Source organism: Candida dubliniensis, chromosome 4 (assembly GCF_000026945.1).
Source record: "Candida dubliniensis CD36 chromosome 4, complete sequence".
Classification (NCBI taxonomy): Eukaryota; Fungi; Ascomycota; class Pichiomycetes; order Serinales; family Debaryomycetaceae; genus Candida; species Candida dubliniensis.
The window spans coordinates 933,720-948,746 of record NC_012863.1 but is presented as its reverse complement, the minus strand read 5'-3'; the positions used below and the strand labels follow the sequence as shown (position 1 = coordinate 948,746).

General features: G+C 32.6%; 8 protein-coding genes across 8 annotated transcripts; 4 read left to right on the top strand and 4 right to left on the bottom strand. All coding sequences in view use genetic code 12, as the record gives it.

Moving 5' to 3' along the window:
• Positions 1-145: 145 nt before the first annotated feature.
• On the top strand, positions 146-973 carry CD36_43950 (uncharacterized protein YFR043C homologue, putative; the record flags this gene model as incomplete). Its single annotated transcript, XM_002420007.1, has 1 exon — positions 146-973. The coding sequence occupies one exon, from the start codon at positions 146-148 to the stop codon at positions 971-973; it is 828 nt and encodes a 275-aa protein (XP_002420052.1).
• A 33-nt stretch (positions 974-1,006) lies between these two features.
• CD36_43940 (ureidoglycolate hydrolase, putative) lies at positions 1,007-1,648 on the bottom strand (the record flags this gene model as incomplete). Its single annotated transcript, XM_002420006.1, has 1 exon — positions 1,007-1,648. One exon carries the CDS (start codon positions 1,646-1,648, stop codon positions 1,007-1,009), a length of 642 nt encoding a protein of 213 aa, XP_002420051.1.
• A 360-nt stretch (positions 1,649-2,008) lies between these two features.
• Positions 2,009-4,633, top strand: CD36_43930 (mitochondrial integral membrane protein, putative; the record flags this gene model as incomplete). Its single annotated transcript, XM_002420005.1, has 1 exon — positions 2,009-4,633. The coding sequence occupies one exon, from the start codon at positions 2,009-2,011 to the stop codon at positions 4,631-4,633; it is 2,625 nt and encodes an 874-aa protein (XP_002420050.1).
• A 158-nt stretch (positions 4,634-4,791) lies between these two features.
• Positions 4,792-6,516, bottom strand: CD36_43920 (transporter protein of the Major Facilitator Superfamily, putative; the record flags this gene model as incomplete). Its single annotated transcript, XM_002420004.1, has 1 exon — positions 4,792-6,516. The coding sequence occupies one exon, from the start codon at positions 6,514-6,516 to the stop codon at positions 4,792-4,794; it is 1,725 nt and encodes a 574-aa protein (XP_002420049.1).
• A 1,832-nt stretch (positions 6,517-8,348) lies between these two features.
• Positions 8,349-10,532, top strand: CD36_43910 (uncharacterized protein YHR149C homologue, putative; the record flags this gene model as incomplete). Its single annotated transcript, XM_002420003.1, has 1 exon — positions 8,349-10,532. One exon carries the CDS (start codon positions 8,349-8,351, stop codon positions 10,530-10,532), a length of 2,184 nt encoding a protein of 727 aa, XP_002420048.1.
• A 289-nt stretch (positions 10,533-10,821) lies between these two features.
• Positions 10,822-12,363, bottom strand: CD36_43900 (transporter protein of the Major Facilitator Superfamily, putative; the record flags this gene model as incomplete). The annotated part of the gene is made up of 1 exon (XM_002420002.1): positions 10,822-12,363. One exon carries the CDS (start codon positions 12,361-12,363, stop codon positions 10,822-10,824), a length of 1,542 nt encoding a protein of 513 aa, XP_002420047.1.
• A 408-nt stretch (positions 12,364-12,771) lies between these two features.
• CD36_43890 (DASH complex subunit, putative) lies at positions 12,772-13,317 on the bottom strand (the record flags this gene model as incomplete). The annotated part of the gene is made up of 1 exon (XM_002420001.1): positions 12,772-13,317. One exon carries the CDS (start codon positions 13,315-13,317, stop codon positions 12,772-12,774), a length of 546 nt encoding a protein of 181 aa, XP_002420046.1.
• Positions 13,318-13,574: 257 nt separating this feature from the next.
• Positions 13,575-14,015, top strand: CD36_43880 (subunit of the RNA polymerase II mediator complex, putative; the record flags this gene model as incomplete). Its single annotated transcript, XM_002420000.1, has 1 exon — positions 13,575-14,015. The coding sequence occupies one exon, from the start codon at positions 13,575-13,577 to the stop codon at positions 14,013-14,015; it is 441 nt and encodes a 146-aa protein (XP_002420045.1).
• Between the last annotated feature and the right edge of the window lie 1,012 nt (positions 14,016-15,027).

Sequence of the window (15,027 nt, the reverse complement as noted above, 5' to 3'; positions counted from 1 at the left end):
ATTCGTGTTGATTTCTATTTTTTTTTTTTTTTTCGTATTGTCCAACTGAGAGAGGGGTCTTTTAAGTGAACCTCAATTTTTTTTTTTGTAAGCTACTTTTGTTTCTAACAAAACTTATTGATCCAGAAAATAGTTCCTATTAACTATGATACCGAATCACATATTGATACTAGGTTCTCCTAACAGTGGGAAATTGAGAATTGCTAATTTGATTTCAAGAAACGAAGAGATCCCACAACTAGAGGATGCTGAATCACATAGTGGATTGATAATAAAAACGTCACTACGAACAAAGTATTACTTTCTCAAATTAAATATACTAATAGATGAATATTTAGAGTCAAAAGAGACCCCTGATGAAAGCAAGCTTTCAGAACTACATAAGTGGTACCAAGAATTTAAATCTGAGGAATTTGGAGAGTTGAGGGAGGTATTGGATGGTTTAATGTTTACCATAAATATGAAAACAGATTCTATATCCTTTATTGGTGAAGCTTTGGAGATAATAGAGCAAATCAAATTATCATTGGGTGATGAAGAAAGTTTCCATAACTGGGGAGGGTTTATTGCAGTTGTAGGCTCATGTCCAGTGAATCAAGTAGTTGAAGATGATGTTGTTTTAGAAATCGAGGACATGGTGTTGTCACACGGTCTCGAGTTTATAAACTTGTCGACTGAGGGAGAGAACGAGTACAAGGAAAAGCAGGGCAAGGATAGAATAGTAGAATTGGTCGAGAGTCACGATTGGACAAATTTGGAGATGGTTAAAGTTGACTCCAAGCAATATGAGGCCAATAAACTCGCCAAAATTGAATCAATGAAACATAAATTGATAAATGAAAAAGAGGAATTGGATCTAGATGACATTTTTAAAAAATTAAATCTTGCGAGAGATCATGCACTGTCATTAACTCAAAATGAAAAGGATAAATATGCTAATAAAATTATTGACGAAATTATAGACTTTTTGTAATAGTATATATAATGAACACTTTTCCTGACAGCTTTACAATTTTGCATTAATCTGCTTATACATAATATCATATCCTGGCTCAAAGTAGCATTCCTGAACATCTTCATCAGCCACCCCATTTTCGTGAATAAATACTGCAAAATCTATATGTGGGACTTTCTCATCTATAACCACCATAGGTGCATGCCAAGTGCCCATCCCGTATGTAACAGATTGGTTACCTTTACAAACAAACGCTCTAATCAGGGTTGGATCGGGCAATTTATCTTTTGTGCTCTCGTCTGTTTTGGCCACTATGACTAGGTAAGAAACCTTATGTAAATCTTGACCTAATGGTAGAAATGTTTGAGTACTAAAGGGGTGTCTCTCTAATACTTTTGATGTGTAAGTACTATTAGAACTTCCATGATTGATCAAATGCTTTGGAGATTTGCATCTAAAAATATTCCAATTTGCTGTTGCCTTCTTACCACTGGGACAGTTTGAATAATTGTTAATTATAGGAGCAACCTTATGGATCTTTATAGCGGTTCCATAGTTTGCTTCTGAGCTTTGTACTTTTTTAAGTTGGTGATCTGCACTGATTACACCCCCATATTCCAGAAAACTTTCAGGAGTCAAAACCTCAGCCTTTATAGGAGGTGTCCCATCAACTTTAAATGTTTTCAACACCATTCTTGAATGAAAAACAAAAATAATTACTTGTTGTCTATTTTTTTATGTTGAAAAATTTCTATTGATAAGACTGGAGATAACCGAAGGTTGACCTTACGTAATCAAAGACATTCTTTGATCACGTGAATATTTGGGGAGAAAAAAAGAAAAAAAAAAAAAACAATACGAAAACAGAAATCAATTAATCACCCAATAAAAAAAAAGTTTTATAATACCAGTGCCACTATCGAAAGACCTTCTTAAAAGTGTTACACTTATTAGTAACATCGATATTTTTTCTTTCAAGCTGACTTCTTTAAAGTTCAACAGTATATAACTATCTTTTATTTTAGTCAAGGTTACTTTTTTTTTAAAAAAGAGATGGGCGATTTTCCAAATCTAGAACCTGAAAAGAGGATTGATCAAGATTCTCATTCCGATAATAACAGTGTGAATGATCAGGCTAGTTCAACGAATGCTTCTGTTTTGTCAACTAGTCCTTCTCGTTTAGTATATATTCCAGGAGAGTCCTCGTTAACTCGTGATGGACCTTTACCGATAGATGGAGAAGAGGGATCAAGTTCACAACGTGGGTTCATAACACGCAGCAATCGTCAACAAATCGATACATCATTGCAACAAGTGCAGTACAACAATAATAAAATAGCATTAGACAGTTCTATCAACCAGACCATTGATTTGATTTCTGAATTACAAGATGAAAATAAAGAGAGACCTATATTTTATCCGACAGAGATTGAAGATGATGCCAATGTTGTCTTAAACTCGGCAAAGGCGCATTTGGCATTAGTCCGTAAGAATAGTACTTTGAAGTCTATAAATAAATCCAAAATTGAAACTGACACAAAGGAACTACCAGAATTCAAGATTTTAAAAATCAGTTTAAAGTCCGGGCATGGCGACAACAGCAATACCATGGCCAACTTGGATAAAAAATCAATTGCCAATTTGTTGGAAAAAAAATTGTTACAACAAGTTAAATATTTATTAAATTTAAAAGACAGAATTGATGACACTACATCAAAAGTATTTGTTACTGGTGACTTAAATGCTGGGAAATCTACATTTTGTAACGCTTTATTGAGAAGAAAGATTCTACCTGAAGATCAACAGCCCTGTACTGCAGTATTTTGTGAAGTCATAGATGCATCAAAGGAAAATAATAGCATAGAGGAAGTGCACGCGGTTCCCATCGGTAAAGAGTACAACATTCGTGATGAGTCTACATTTGAAGTTTATCCATTAGAGAGTCTAGAGGATTTGGTTTATGATTGTGATCGATTCAGCTTATTGAAAATCTACGTTTTAGACCATCGTAGCTTCCAAGAAAGCTTATTGCACAATGGGGTTATAGATATTAAATTGATTGATGCCCCCGGATTAAACATGGACCTGTATCAAACGACTCAAGTGTTTTCACGCCAAGAGGAAATTGATTTGGTGGTATTTGTTGTTAGTGCAGAAAATCATTTCACATTGTCAGCAAAGGAGTTTATTGCTGCTGCTGCAAATGAAAAAAGATATGTGTTTATTGTTGTCAATAGATTTGATCATATCAAGGATAAAGAAAAGTGCAAAAGAAGAATATTAGATCAGATCAAGAGTTTATCTCCAGACACTTATAAGAATGCAAAAGAGTTTGTCCATTTTGTGAGCTCAAGTGAAGTTTTGAATGAAAATGGTGGTGGGGATGACGGGGATGACGGTGATCCTGACGATGACGACAACTACAACAATGATCATCCTGATTTCGACCAATTAGAAGCATCTTTGAGAAAATTTCTCTTAGAAAAGAGATCTATTTCCAAATTATTACCAGTTAAGGATTATTTGCTTAATATTTTACTAGATTTGCAGACATTATCTAAAATCAACGAGAAAATCTACCATGATGAAAAAGTGGACAAACTTCAAGAATTGAATAATCAGGTAGCCCCAAAGTATAATGACATAATGACCAAATCTGTGAGAATAGGTGATACCATTAATGGGTTGATTGAATCTACCTGCACTGAGGTATATAACGAAACTAATAAGGAAATTGTGACTACTGTAAACAATTTGGGAGATAAACCAATAGTGAAATATCCTGGACTCCAGTACTTGTTTGAATATGCCAAAGAGACCCAATTAGCAATGATCGATATAGTTTTGGAATCGGTTGCACGTAGTGAAGAAGTGGCCAAGAGGGTTACTTCAACTAGGGTAGACGAGATTATCAAATACGGACAACAGACTTTAAATGAAGAGTTCTTGAATGACAAGGTATTTAATTCAGATTTGATGTTTACTAGAAGAAGAGATACCATTGGAAAATCAATTGATGATACCATTGAAATTAATGATTTCTTTGATCCCTCGATTGAATCGTTTTTAGTATTTGTTGGATTACCAGAGAAATTTGTCAAGTCTGCCAAATACCAATTATCCTATTTTAATCCAGTTGGTATGTTGACGTCGATACCTCAAAATGCAGTGACTCTTAAGGAACAATTACCATCACAGCTTACTTTGCATACACTTTATTCATCGAGTAAAATTTTGACTACTGGTGCGTTAGTACACAAGATGTACCAATTTTCACATTATGTGACTCCCAAAATGGTTAAAAAGATTGCTATCCCAGTAATTATTGGAATATCAGGTATCACATTATATTATCTTTTGAGTGATATTCCTAATGCATTGCCCAGAAACCAAGCTAGAAAAATCAAGAAACAAATTGGTGATTTGGACTATGCCCATCAAAACTCGGCTCGAATCTCACGTGAGTGTCGTCAAGTATTAAACTACCCAGCAAGACAAGTGATGAATAATTTCCAAACCAGTATTGACAAGAGAAGTAACGAAAAGGCTGAATTAGAAAAGGTAATTAAAGATGCAGAAATAAGTTCTGGTTTCTTTAAAAATTTATTGACAAAAGTAGAACGTCAACAAGGTTTGCTTAAGGAAATTGATTTGGAAAGTATTAATTATGTGGAGTAAAATTGGTATTCTATCAAACATAATCCCCACCCCCTACTTCTTCTACTTTTATGTATATAGTTTCACAAATTTTTTTCTTCTAATTATTCTAATGTTTATATGTCGTTATTTATATGAAATGATTACATTACTTTTTCTTTGGGGAAGCAACCAGAAAATCACTTTCTTTGTATATATATCAAAAGTAGCGTTACCACAAATGTCATACCACAAAGAACTAGACTTAACTCGAATGCACCTTGATAACAGCCATTCCCCAAATAACAAATTCCCGTATCACCATCGGTGTTAGCATCATATAATTTACCGAAATATTTATTTAAAATCCATAATGTAATCAAAGGTCCCGTACACACCAATCCCCAAGATGTAGAAAACAGCCGAGTACCAAATCGATCAGCAATCACTGCTGGATATGTCCCAAATATAAGTCCATAACTTCCTCCAATAAGGGCAGATGCAAGGGTAACAAGATGTAGGTTATTCACATTTTGAATAGTTAAATATTGTCCAAATGCGAGAAATACAAGTGTTACTTGAACAATCCATAATCGTTGAATATGCCATTTTTTATAAATATAATCACTCAAGAATCCAGAAAACAATCGGCCCAGAAATGATGCAATGGAAATTATTGAGACTTGAAGGGCTTGTAAAGTTTGTACTGTATCATCAACATTTGGGTCATGATGAATATCCTTACTGTTTTCTTTTGTCAAATTTTCAATCTTATTTTTGCCATAATAATATTGTGCGGTGACAATAAATCCTACACTGTAAATGTACATTTGACCAATACCACTGGCCAATGAGACAATATAGTAATGAATGGCAAATATTCTCCCGTTTTCCTTGTGGAGAAAATCAGGCACTGGAATAAAATTGAACCATAACTTTTTGTGGTCCTTTTGTTGTTCTTCCTGTTGTTGAACTTGTTGTTGTTGTTGTTGTTGTTGTTGTTGTTGTTGTTGTTTAGGTGCATTTTCATTTCGAAGACTCTCAATAATGTTGTTGGCTTCTGATTCTTGCAAACTGATAGATTCCCTGGGTGTTCTTTGACCGATCCCCCAAAATGAAATAGATCCTTGCAATGAATCTTGTCTACTCATTGTTGTTGCTGGTGGTTCAATTACGGAATTTCCCTCACTAAGTAAGGATAACTCTTCCTCTATTCTAGGGTTTCTCAAAGTATCAGATTCAATACTGTAATAGTTTGGTGAAGGAGACGACACGGATTCTGGACTCGACATTTCAGGATCTGTCTCACGATGATCGTGATGATCTAAATAAATATGAATGAAAAAAGACCCTAAAAATGTCATACTACCACAAAAGATAGATAAAAATTCCAATAATCCTCCTGAATTTCCTTTGAAAAAAGTTGCTGAGATAATTGAAAACACGGTAGCAGCAAACCCAAAAGCACTAACGGGAAAAGCTCCAGCAGCACCTCTATGTTTAGGGAAATTAGACTGTGATGCTTTCAATGTGGCGAAATAGGAAGTAATGGATCCAAATCCTGCTAGAGCCATGGCAATACATATGATTAATAAATTGTCGTATTTGGTTTCATAAATTTTATGCATGGCAAAATAACCAATAAATATACAAATTGATCCCAATAATATACTCTTCTGGGGACCAAAATGGTCAATTATTAATCCTCCTGGAAGTCCACCTACTCCTGAACCCAAGTTTGTTGCCAATGATATTGTTGCTGAATCAGAAGTGGTCAAGCCCACTTGTTTTACAAACTGTGGAGAATAGACCCCATATAAATATGGCGTGCCTGAGGCAAGAGCAACCAATATTGAAACAATTAAAGCTGTTAGTCTACCTGGTAGATGGGAAGATACGGAATTTGAATTGTTTCTATTATTCATAATGGGGAGTATCAGTATGATTTCTAGGGCGAAGTGTTGCTTATCTAGGATGGAGCACAAGTAGAAACAATTTGTTTGGTCCTTAAGAAAAAAAAAAAAAATAGCCACAATGGAATAGATTTTGTTTGGGGTGAGCGGGGGGGGGGGGTTTAACAATCAATGAAAAAGTTCAAGAGATAAGAAAAAAAAAAAAGCAACTAGAATTCAACTAACCATAGTCGCTTACTTAATTAGGGAAGTCTAAGCCATAGTAACATCTCCCATATCTAGACATTCATATAATGTTGTTTGGACTGAGATATAATAATAAAACTGCCATGTAAGACAGATGTAACGTGGTAAGGAGCTATTGATACCAATAATTGAAATAGAAAAAGGTACACACTTGCATTTGCGTTATTAAAAACACGATCATTGCAGTTATATTTTGTTTTGAAAACAAATACAGCTTGTACTATTCCAGATCAATAAATGTTTAGTGAAGCAATTATATGCCAGGCACAGATTTGAACAAAAACCAATGGTGTCTTAACTCTAACAAGAAAATATAATTAAAGATTTCACAAATATTTAGTTTTTGAAACTTTTTGGTATATTTTTCATTATAAAAAACTCATCATCAACAAAAGAAAAAAAAAGATTATGCTAATAATATTCCAAAAATCAACCTTCTTGATATTTCTAGCTACCTATTAGCGAAGATATCGATCTCTTCTTTACAGGTACCAGTGATACAACTGTGTGGTTTTGACGGTTGGAAAACCTAACTTTGAGGGAAGAGTTTCATCTCGTGTAATTAAGGCGAGAAAAAATAGAACCTCGACCGAGGAATTAGTAATTGTAGCCTAGTCACGTTACCACACTTCAACTTACTAAATGTAGAAGAACTAGTCACTCCTTAAATCATGCAAGTCCGTTTAAATGTATATGAAATGAGATGTATCGATTTGAACAAAATCATTTCAGTTGGTGACGCGTTGTTAAAGAAAAAAAGGTACGAATTAAATCTTACATAATTACTTTTCACGAAACCCATTGGTTGTACATTTGTTGGCTTAGAAGAGAATAATCTTACCACTATAAAATAATTACAAAGAAGCAAGAATAATAGATGATATATATTACGGGCCGATCCAAATATCTATCATTTCACCACCACCACCACCATCATCATCATCATCAACAATCATCATTACGGGAAATAAAGAAAGAAAATAACGGAAAAAAGATAACATTACACAAACATCACAAAGAAAGAAAAAAATCAAAACAAACGCAGACCTATATACAGGACATTCTCAAATGAGTTAAAAAAATTTTTTTTTTTTTTTTTCTTTGCGTTCTTCAAATTTTCAATTTCTACGCAATTTACACGACTAACGCCTTAAAACTGAAATCTAAGCTTTCATTCTTCTCATTTTTTTTTTTATTCCCTCTGTTTCCTTAAGTTAATTGATTGGATGAACAACAACAATATATACACTCCAATATATTCAATTTTTACTTTACCATAACTTGATAGTTTACTTATTCCAGTTGTTTTTATTATTAAATCCTTTTTTGCTTGTTTGTTTGTTTGTTTGTTTGTTTTTTTTGATTAAGTTATATTTTCTTGGTTCTAAGAATAGTTTGGGTTTTTGAAAGAAAAGATTATTTCACAGATCTTTGGAAAAGAAATAGAGAATTATTCATCCCTAATAACATTGTCATTCGCTTTTTAACTACAACTTCACGATTTCATTCACCCCCCCCCCCCGAACATTTTCCATATTTTTAGTAACGTCATCCTCCTAGTATCGCTTTTTACAACCACCAAGAAACTCCTGCTAGTCATGCCTACATTCGATCTCGTGTATGAAAGAACACCGACACTAGAAGTTCGAGCTTCGAAATCTTCCGACGACTCTAGTGAAACATCCGATTATTGTAAAACACATCCAAACTCCGATCAGTGTGAAAAACCCGTTAGTGATAATAGTGTTACCATTGCATTATCGATTATATTACCTTGTCTTGCTATAGTTGCTGTTCTTGGGTATTTTCTTTATAGAAATTACCGTAAGGATAAAAAGGAAAGTTTAGAACATGATCCAGATTTTGATGAAAATGGAGAGGCTACCGCGTTACCGGATTATCCTCAAATGAAAGGTTATCAAGAAGATCCATTCCATAATAGAAATTCTATTAGATACCCAATGGACTACTCTAATAACAAACCATACGGTAACCAATACGAAAGGACCTCAAGACAACAACAACAACAACAACAACAGCAGCATCCACAGGACCCATACTTGGATAGTTTTGTTTTGCCATATCAACACCAGACGGGATCGAAGCTTTCCTTAGATGATTATGCACGAAAGCTTGGTGATCTGCAAGGTTACCAAACCCCTTCCAATGTGGGATCTAGATCAAGATCAGGTTCTATGCATCTTGATAGTAATCTCAAAAATACAGTAGCAAATGGCCGTGGTCATTCTAGAAAACCTTCTTCAGTTAAAAGTCCAAGTAAAAAGAAAGATGGTAAACAATATACCAACATTCCCAATGATTCTGATCCTTCCATGGTTGAGCCAAATGCGACAAATCTGGGACGTGGTGTTCAAGAGGAAACATCAGATGAATCGGAGAATTATTCTTCACCAGAAGAGAAGTTTGTTGTGTCATATGAAAATGAATCTGTTCCTAATGTGAATAATGATGTTCCACAAATATTTGTTAGCGAGGAAAATGAACAGTCAACTGAAAATTCTCATTCGCCATTTGATGATCAACAAGACCAGGCCACCAATACTACTGAATCCACCATGGAGACTATCCCTCATACCAAGCAAGCTACCACTCATAACTATGACGATGGTGATTTTACATTTTCAACTGAAGGTGAAACTCAAAATACAACGGCAACTGAACAACTAACAACTTCCAAGCCCCGATCTCCAAGAATATCTGCATTCAATTTATTAAAAAATGATAGTGACAATGAAGAGGACGAAAAAGATGAAGATGATGAAGATGACGAAATGAACGAATTAAGTCCTGAACAACAAGAAGAACTCAAACGTATGAAATCAGTTTATAAAGTTTATTTTGACAAAGAAATCATTGGGGAAAACGTACCAGCTAGGAAATATGACATTGATGAAAACTATCCTCCGGTGCCAAATAAGATTAACGATGAATTGAAAATGGATACCGAATATGCTAAAAGATTCAGTAACACATCTTCTGTGTATCAAGAACAAGATGAACAACAGTTTGTTCAACAACACCAACAATATTATTACGATCAATTCAATCAACAATATCAACAACAATATGGTTCTCCAGTGGATCCACAATTGTACCAACAGATCCAACAACAGCAATACTATAATTATTATGAACAACAACAGCAACAGCGTATTAAGGAATCGAAAAGACCATTACCAGCATTGCAGAAAATACCTCGTCCATCAGACATTAGAAAATCTACTTTACAAACTTATACTGATTTCAAACCAAGTATGAAAAATCAAACCGTGACGTCTTCACCTACGGGGAAATTACCATTTGTTCCAATAGAAAATGATGGAGTATGGACTTCACCTGTAAATTCACCTTCAATACAATCACAAGCTTCATTCCCACTGCAACATCAAAATTCTATCCCACCCGATGGATATTTCTCATCAGCACAACACCAACACCAACACCAACACCAACACCAACACCAGCAACCATCATCTTCATCTTCACAACAAAGAAATGTATCATCCTCATCATCATCATCAACAACAAATGTACCTTCCGCTTCACAAATGGCTAGATCATCAGTGGTTATGTTAAATCCTGTGACGGAAATCACCAAACAAAGAAAATTTAAACCAGCTGGATCAATACCTAGAATCAATAATAATGCACGTCCCGGATATCAACAATTTGGTCATAGCGACTTGAATGGACCGGAGAGTGATTTACTTCCAGGTAATAGGAAAAGTGATGTTAGAAGAATGATGAATAGTAATTTTTAGAAAAAAAAAAAAAAAAAAAAACATATAATACCCCCCCCCTACACTTCTTTCATATTGTTTCTTTACTGGTTTAACGTTTTGGTTTATTTTATTAAATTTTTTTTTTTAGATTTGTACAATATTGAAACAATTAGATAAAATTAAAAAAAAAAAAAAAAAAAATATATAATTATAGATAGACATAGTTTTTGTATATCTTGTAATATATCATTAACACGTTCAGAAACATGTAAAAGTACAGCAAAATTATAAATTATACATTGGTATAATTTTTAGTAAAAATTAATATCTAATAAGTATATCTAAATTGAGTATTTTCTATATCTGTCAAATCAAAAAATTCAAAATTCTCTGGCATGTCATTATTATTATTATTATTATTATTATTATTATTATTATTACTTTGATTGATTTTTTGATCTCTTTTAGAATTTTCAAGTTTACATAACCATCCAATTAACCAAGTTATAGGGATACACATACATTGAGTAATTAAAATAACAATTTTTGCTGGATGATATTGTGGAGCACTATAATTTTGGAATAATTGAGGACCAATTATACAAGCAATGGAAAATCCAATCATTATCATACCACTACGGAAAATTTTTTTTGAAGTACCAGCAGTATTGACACTTGTCCAAGAATAAATTAATGTGATTACTGATGATCCACTATAAAGCAAATATAATGCCATAATATTCCCAATTTTATTAGGAGAAATAATCAATATTATAGCTCCGACTATTGTTGGAATAAACATTGATATTATAATATAGGTAATATGACCAAATTGAGATACTAATTGAGTTGCTGTTAAAATGATAATTATAATCAATACCCCAATAGGTAATTGTAATAAAGCTGATTGATAAGAATCAAATCCAAATGAAAGGGTAATGGTAACACTAAAAGTACCAATAGCACCAGTGACAATCTGAGAACAAATAGTTAATAAAAAATAAAGCCAAGTAAACTTATCATAAATTAATAATTCTTTTATATGTTTCCATTTGAATTTTGAACTTTTAGTTCCAGTTTGATTTGGTCTCACAGTATGATTCAAAATATATAATTTTTCTTGGTTATTTAAAAACCACACTGTATCGATATTATCAGGTAAATAAACCATGACAAAAAACCCAAAAACAATAGTAATCAATCCAATAACAAGAAATAATATTTGCCATGATTTGAATTTTTGAACATGTATATGTTGAAATGCAAACGATAATAACCCACCAACTATGGTTGCTGTACCAGCCATAATTGACCATATTCCCATTCTAGCAACTTGTTGTCGTTTATTATAATACATGCCACTAATAGTGATTAATCCAACAGCAGAACTGGATTCAAATATTCCTAATAAAGTTCGAACTATCATTAATGAAGCATAACTAGAACATGCAGAATGACAAGTAACGACAACTCCCCATAGTACAATACAAACACCAAGTGACTTACCTAATGGATATCGTTGTAAAATATATGACATTATCGGTTCACCAAATATATATGATGCATAAAACATTGTTGATAAGTTAGCAAATTGGTTATTACCAATACCATTATTATGCAAGACTTTTTTAATTCCCATTGCTGCAGCATAGTTTAACAATGATTTATCTAAAAATTGTAAAAAATAAACACAACACAACAAGGGAAGGATAATGAAATCTAATTTCCAAATTATCTTAGCAGCATCAATAGTAGATTCAGAATCAGTTATTTCTTTATTCTGTTTGATGAAATACAAGACATTATCAAGTTCACTAGTATCAGTGACAGATGCGTCTTGTGTGATGGTTGTAGATAATTTTTCACTCATATAAATATAGTTTAAACGACAACAACAACAACAACAACAACAGCAGCAAAAAAAAAAGAAAAAACGAAATAAATCACATTGCAAGAATGTTGGAATTTTATACTTATCTTGTAGTTTGAACACTTTTCAAAGATAGTAGTATAAGCAAATTATTCCTTTTTTTTTTTTTTTGATCAAGTGAATTAAAGGTGTGCGCTTATATGAACTATGCGCTTAAACAGGTGCAACCAAAAAAAAAAAAAAAACAAGACAGGAGAAGCCATATTGTTGCTAAAGCTTTGAGATGTAAACGCATATACCTAACCAATCGTTTCTTTATAATATTTTGACTGATATAATTCATAAATTATACTTAATGCTTGTTAATGATGTACAAATTAGTTTCTTCATTGTAAGTAATACCATTGATTAACGTGTTGTTTTTTTTCTGACATTAAATAAACCCAATTCTCTTTTCCTTTTATTATCAATTTCTCTAGCACGATTCATTTTAGCATTCTTTTCCCTGGCATGACTTTCAATTTTTTTACTAATTTCAAGATTTTCCTGTTCAAGAGCACGTAATTTAGCTTCAATCTCTTCTTCATCATCATCATCATTATCATCTTTTTCTTCTTCTTCTACTTCTTCATCTTGTTGTTGATGTCTTTCTCCAAATTCATTATCATATTCATCATTGGGGATCCAACCACTATTATTAATCACATCAAGGGTAAAATCAGCTTGTGACATTATATCTGTCCATTTGTTCATCAAAATCATGGTATTTGTAGCACCATTATTAATTTGATTCAAATCACCATTTACTTTTTCAATGGTGTGAAGAAACTGTTCCAAAACAGTATTAATATTAGTTATTTGAGAAAGTTCTTGTTCTAATGCAACTTCTCTGCTAGTAGAAATTTTCACTTTTGATGAAGAATTTGTTTGAGGAGTGACTGGAGTGGATGACATGGGTTAGGTGGGGTTGTTTATAGTTCAATGGTAGGGGGACAGAACTAATGCTCTCACTCTCTCTCTTTTTTAATTCTTTTTTTAATTTTTAATTCTTGTTAGGAGGGATTGAATTTGTCGCATTGATGTCGTGAATAGCAAGAATGCGACATATTTGTATTGAAAAAAAAAAGAAACAGAAAAACGTACACACTCAAAACAGCCTTGACTGGTTTTTTTTTTTTTTCTAAACCCAACATCATTACTTAAACATAGCCATGTCCACTCAAACAGACCAGCCAATAACGGATCAACAAAAGAAAGAACAAGAACAATATACAAATTTAATAAACTCATTACCAACGAGGTGGGAGATTGAGTTAGAATTTGTCCAGTCTTTGAGTAATATTCCCTATGTCAATTATTTAGCTCAAAACAATTATTTCAATGATGAAAATTTTATAAATTATTTAAACTATCTACAATATTGGACTCAACCTGAATATTCCAAATTTTTGGTTTATCCTAATTGTTTACATATTTTGAAATTATTACAAGATGAAAATTTCCGTAAAAATATAATCAATCAAGATTTCATGAATTTGTTAATGAATGATATGGTCAAGCGTTGGCAACTGAATGCAAATGATCAAGATGAAACTAAAGACAAGGAAGAAACTAAGGAGGTTTCAGAAGTGAAAATCAATGGGACAAGTTGATCTAGTAAAGTGTTAGCAATGAAATGAATGAAAGTAATCGTTCTGGTGATTAATTCACATGCAAATATGCTAGAACAACAAGTGAGATAAAGTTGAAGTGTGTTTATAAAAACCAATTCAAATATGTTAATCATTATAAGATGTGGAGGGAAATATTACATTTCTGAAATAAAAAAAAAAAAAAAAAAAAAAAAGGTCTTTTATACGTGTTATGCTGATAAAATCAATTGCTTCAACTGTTAAGGCGATTTGAAATAACGATGACTACTAAAACTGTTACAAAATCATAGATTTTACATAGCCCGTTATTTTATATAACAAAATATCGATACCGTTGTGAAAAGTTGAAAAGACCAACAAATGATATAATTCCCCACCAGTAGCCAGAATAATCATTTTAGAAAAATGGAGAATACTTAACACAATTAACACAGATGTGTTGATTGTAGAAAATGTTTCATAGCCACAACTAAAGGCTAATGATGTGTTGTTTTGAACGTTCTTAAGATACTTACACCTTCATAGTGTATTTTATTCAATCACACAAAAAAAGTCGTACTGATGGAATGGAATGACTCTTGATAAATCTGAACTATTATTTTACTATTACAAAATGAGTTTGAATTCAACTAGACTAGCAAAAAGCGATATCATTTCTTATATTTGTTTAATTGCATATTTATGACTAAAGTTTTATGTTATTTGTCTAACAATTGTACCAGTTCTCCCCCCCTCCATTATTACTGAGTTAGAGAAACGTGTTATTCAGAATTTACGAATTTTGTGAAAAATCTCTAACAGTAATGATAATAGTAATAATATTTTTTAATCATCCTGTTAAACTAAATTTCTTTTTAATGGTTTGTCACCATAAATATAAGCCACCACTACAAAGAAATAACTGCTCCTCCCTCAACCCTTAAAAACTGTTTACACTAAAAGATAGGGAGAGGGGACTTAATAAGAAACACAAATAGTCAAGTGAGTAAATTAAATCATAACCAATATACTA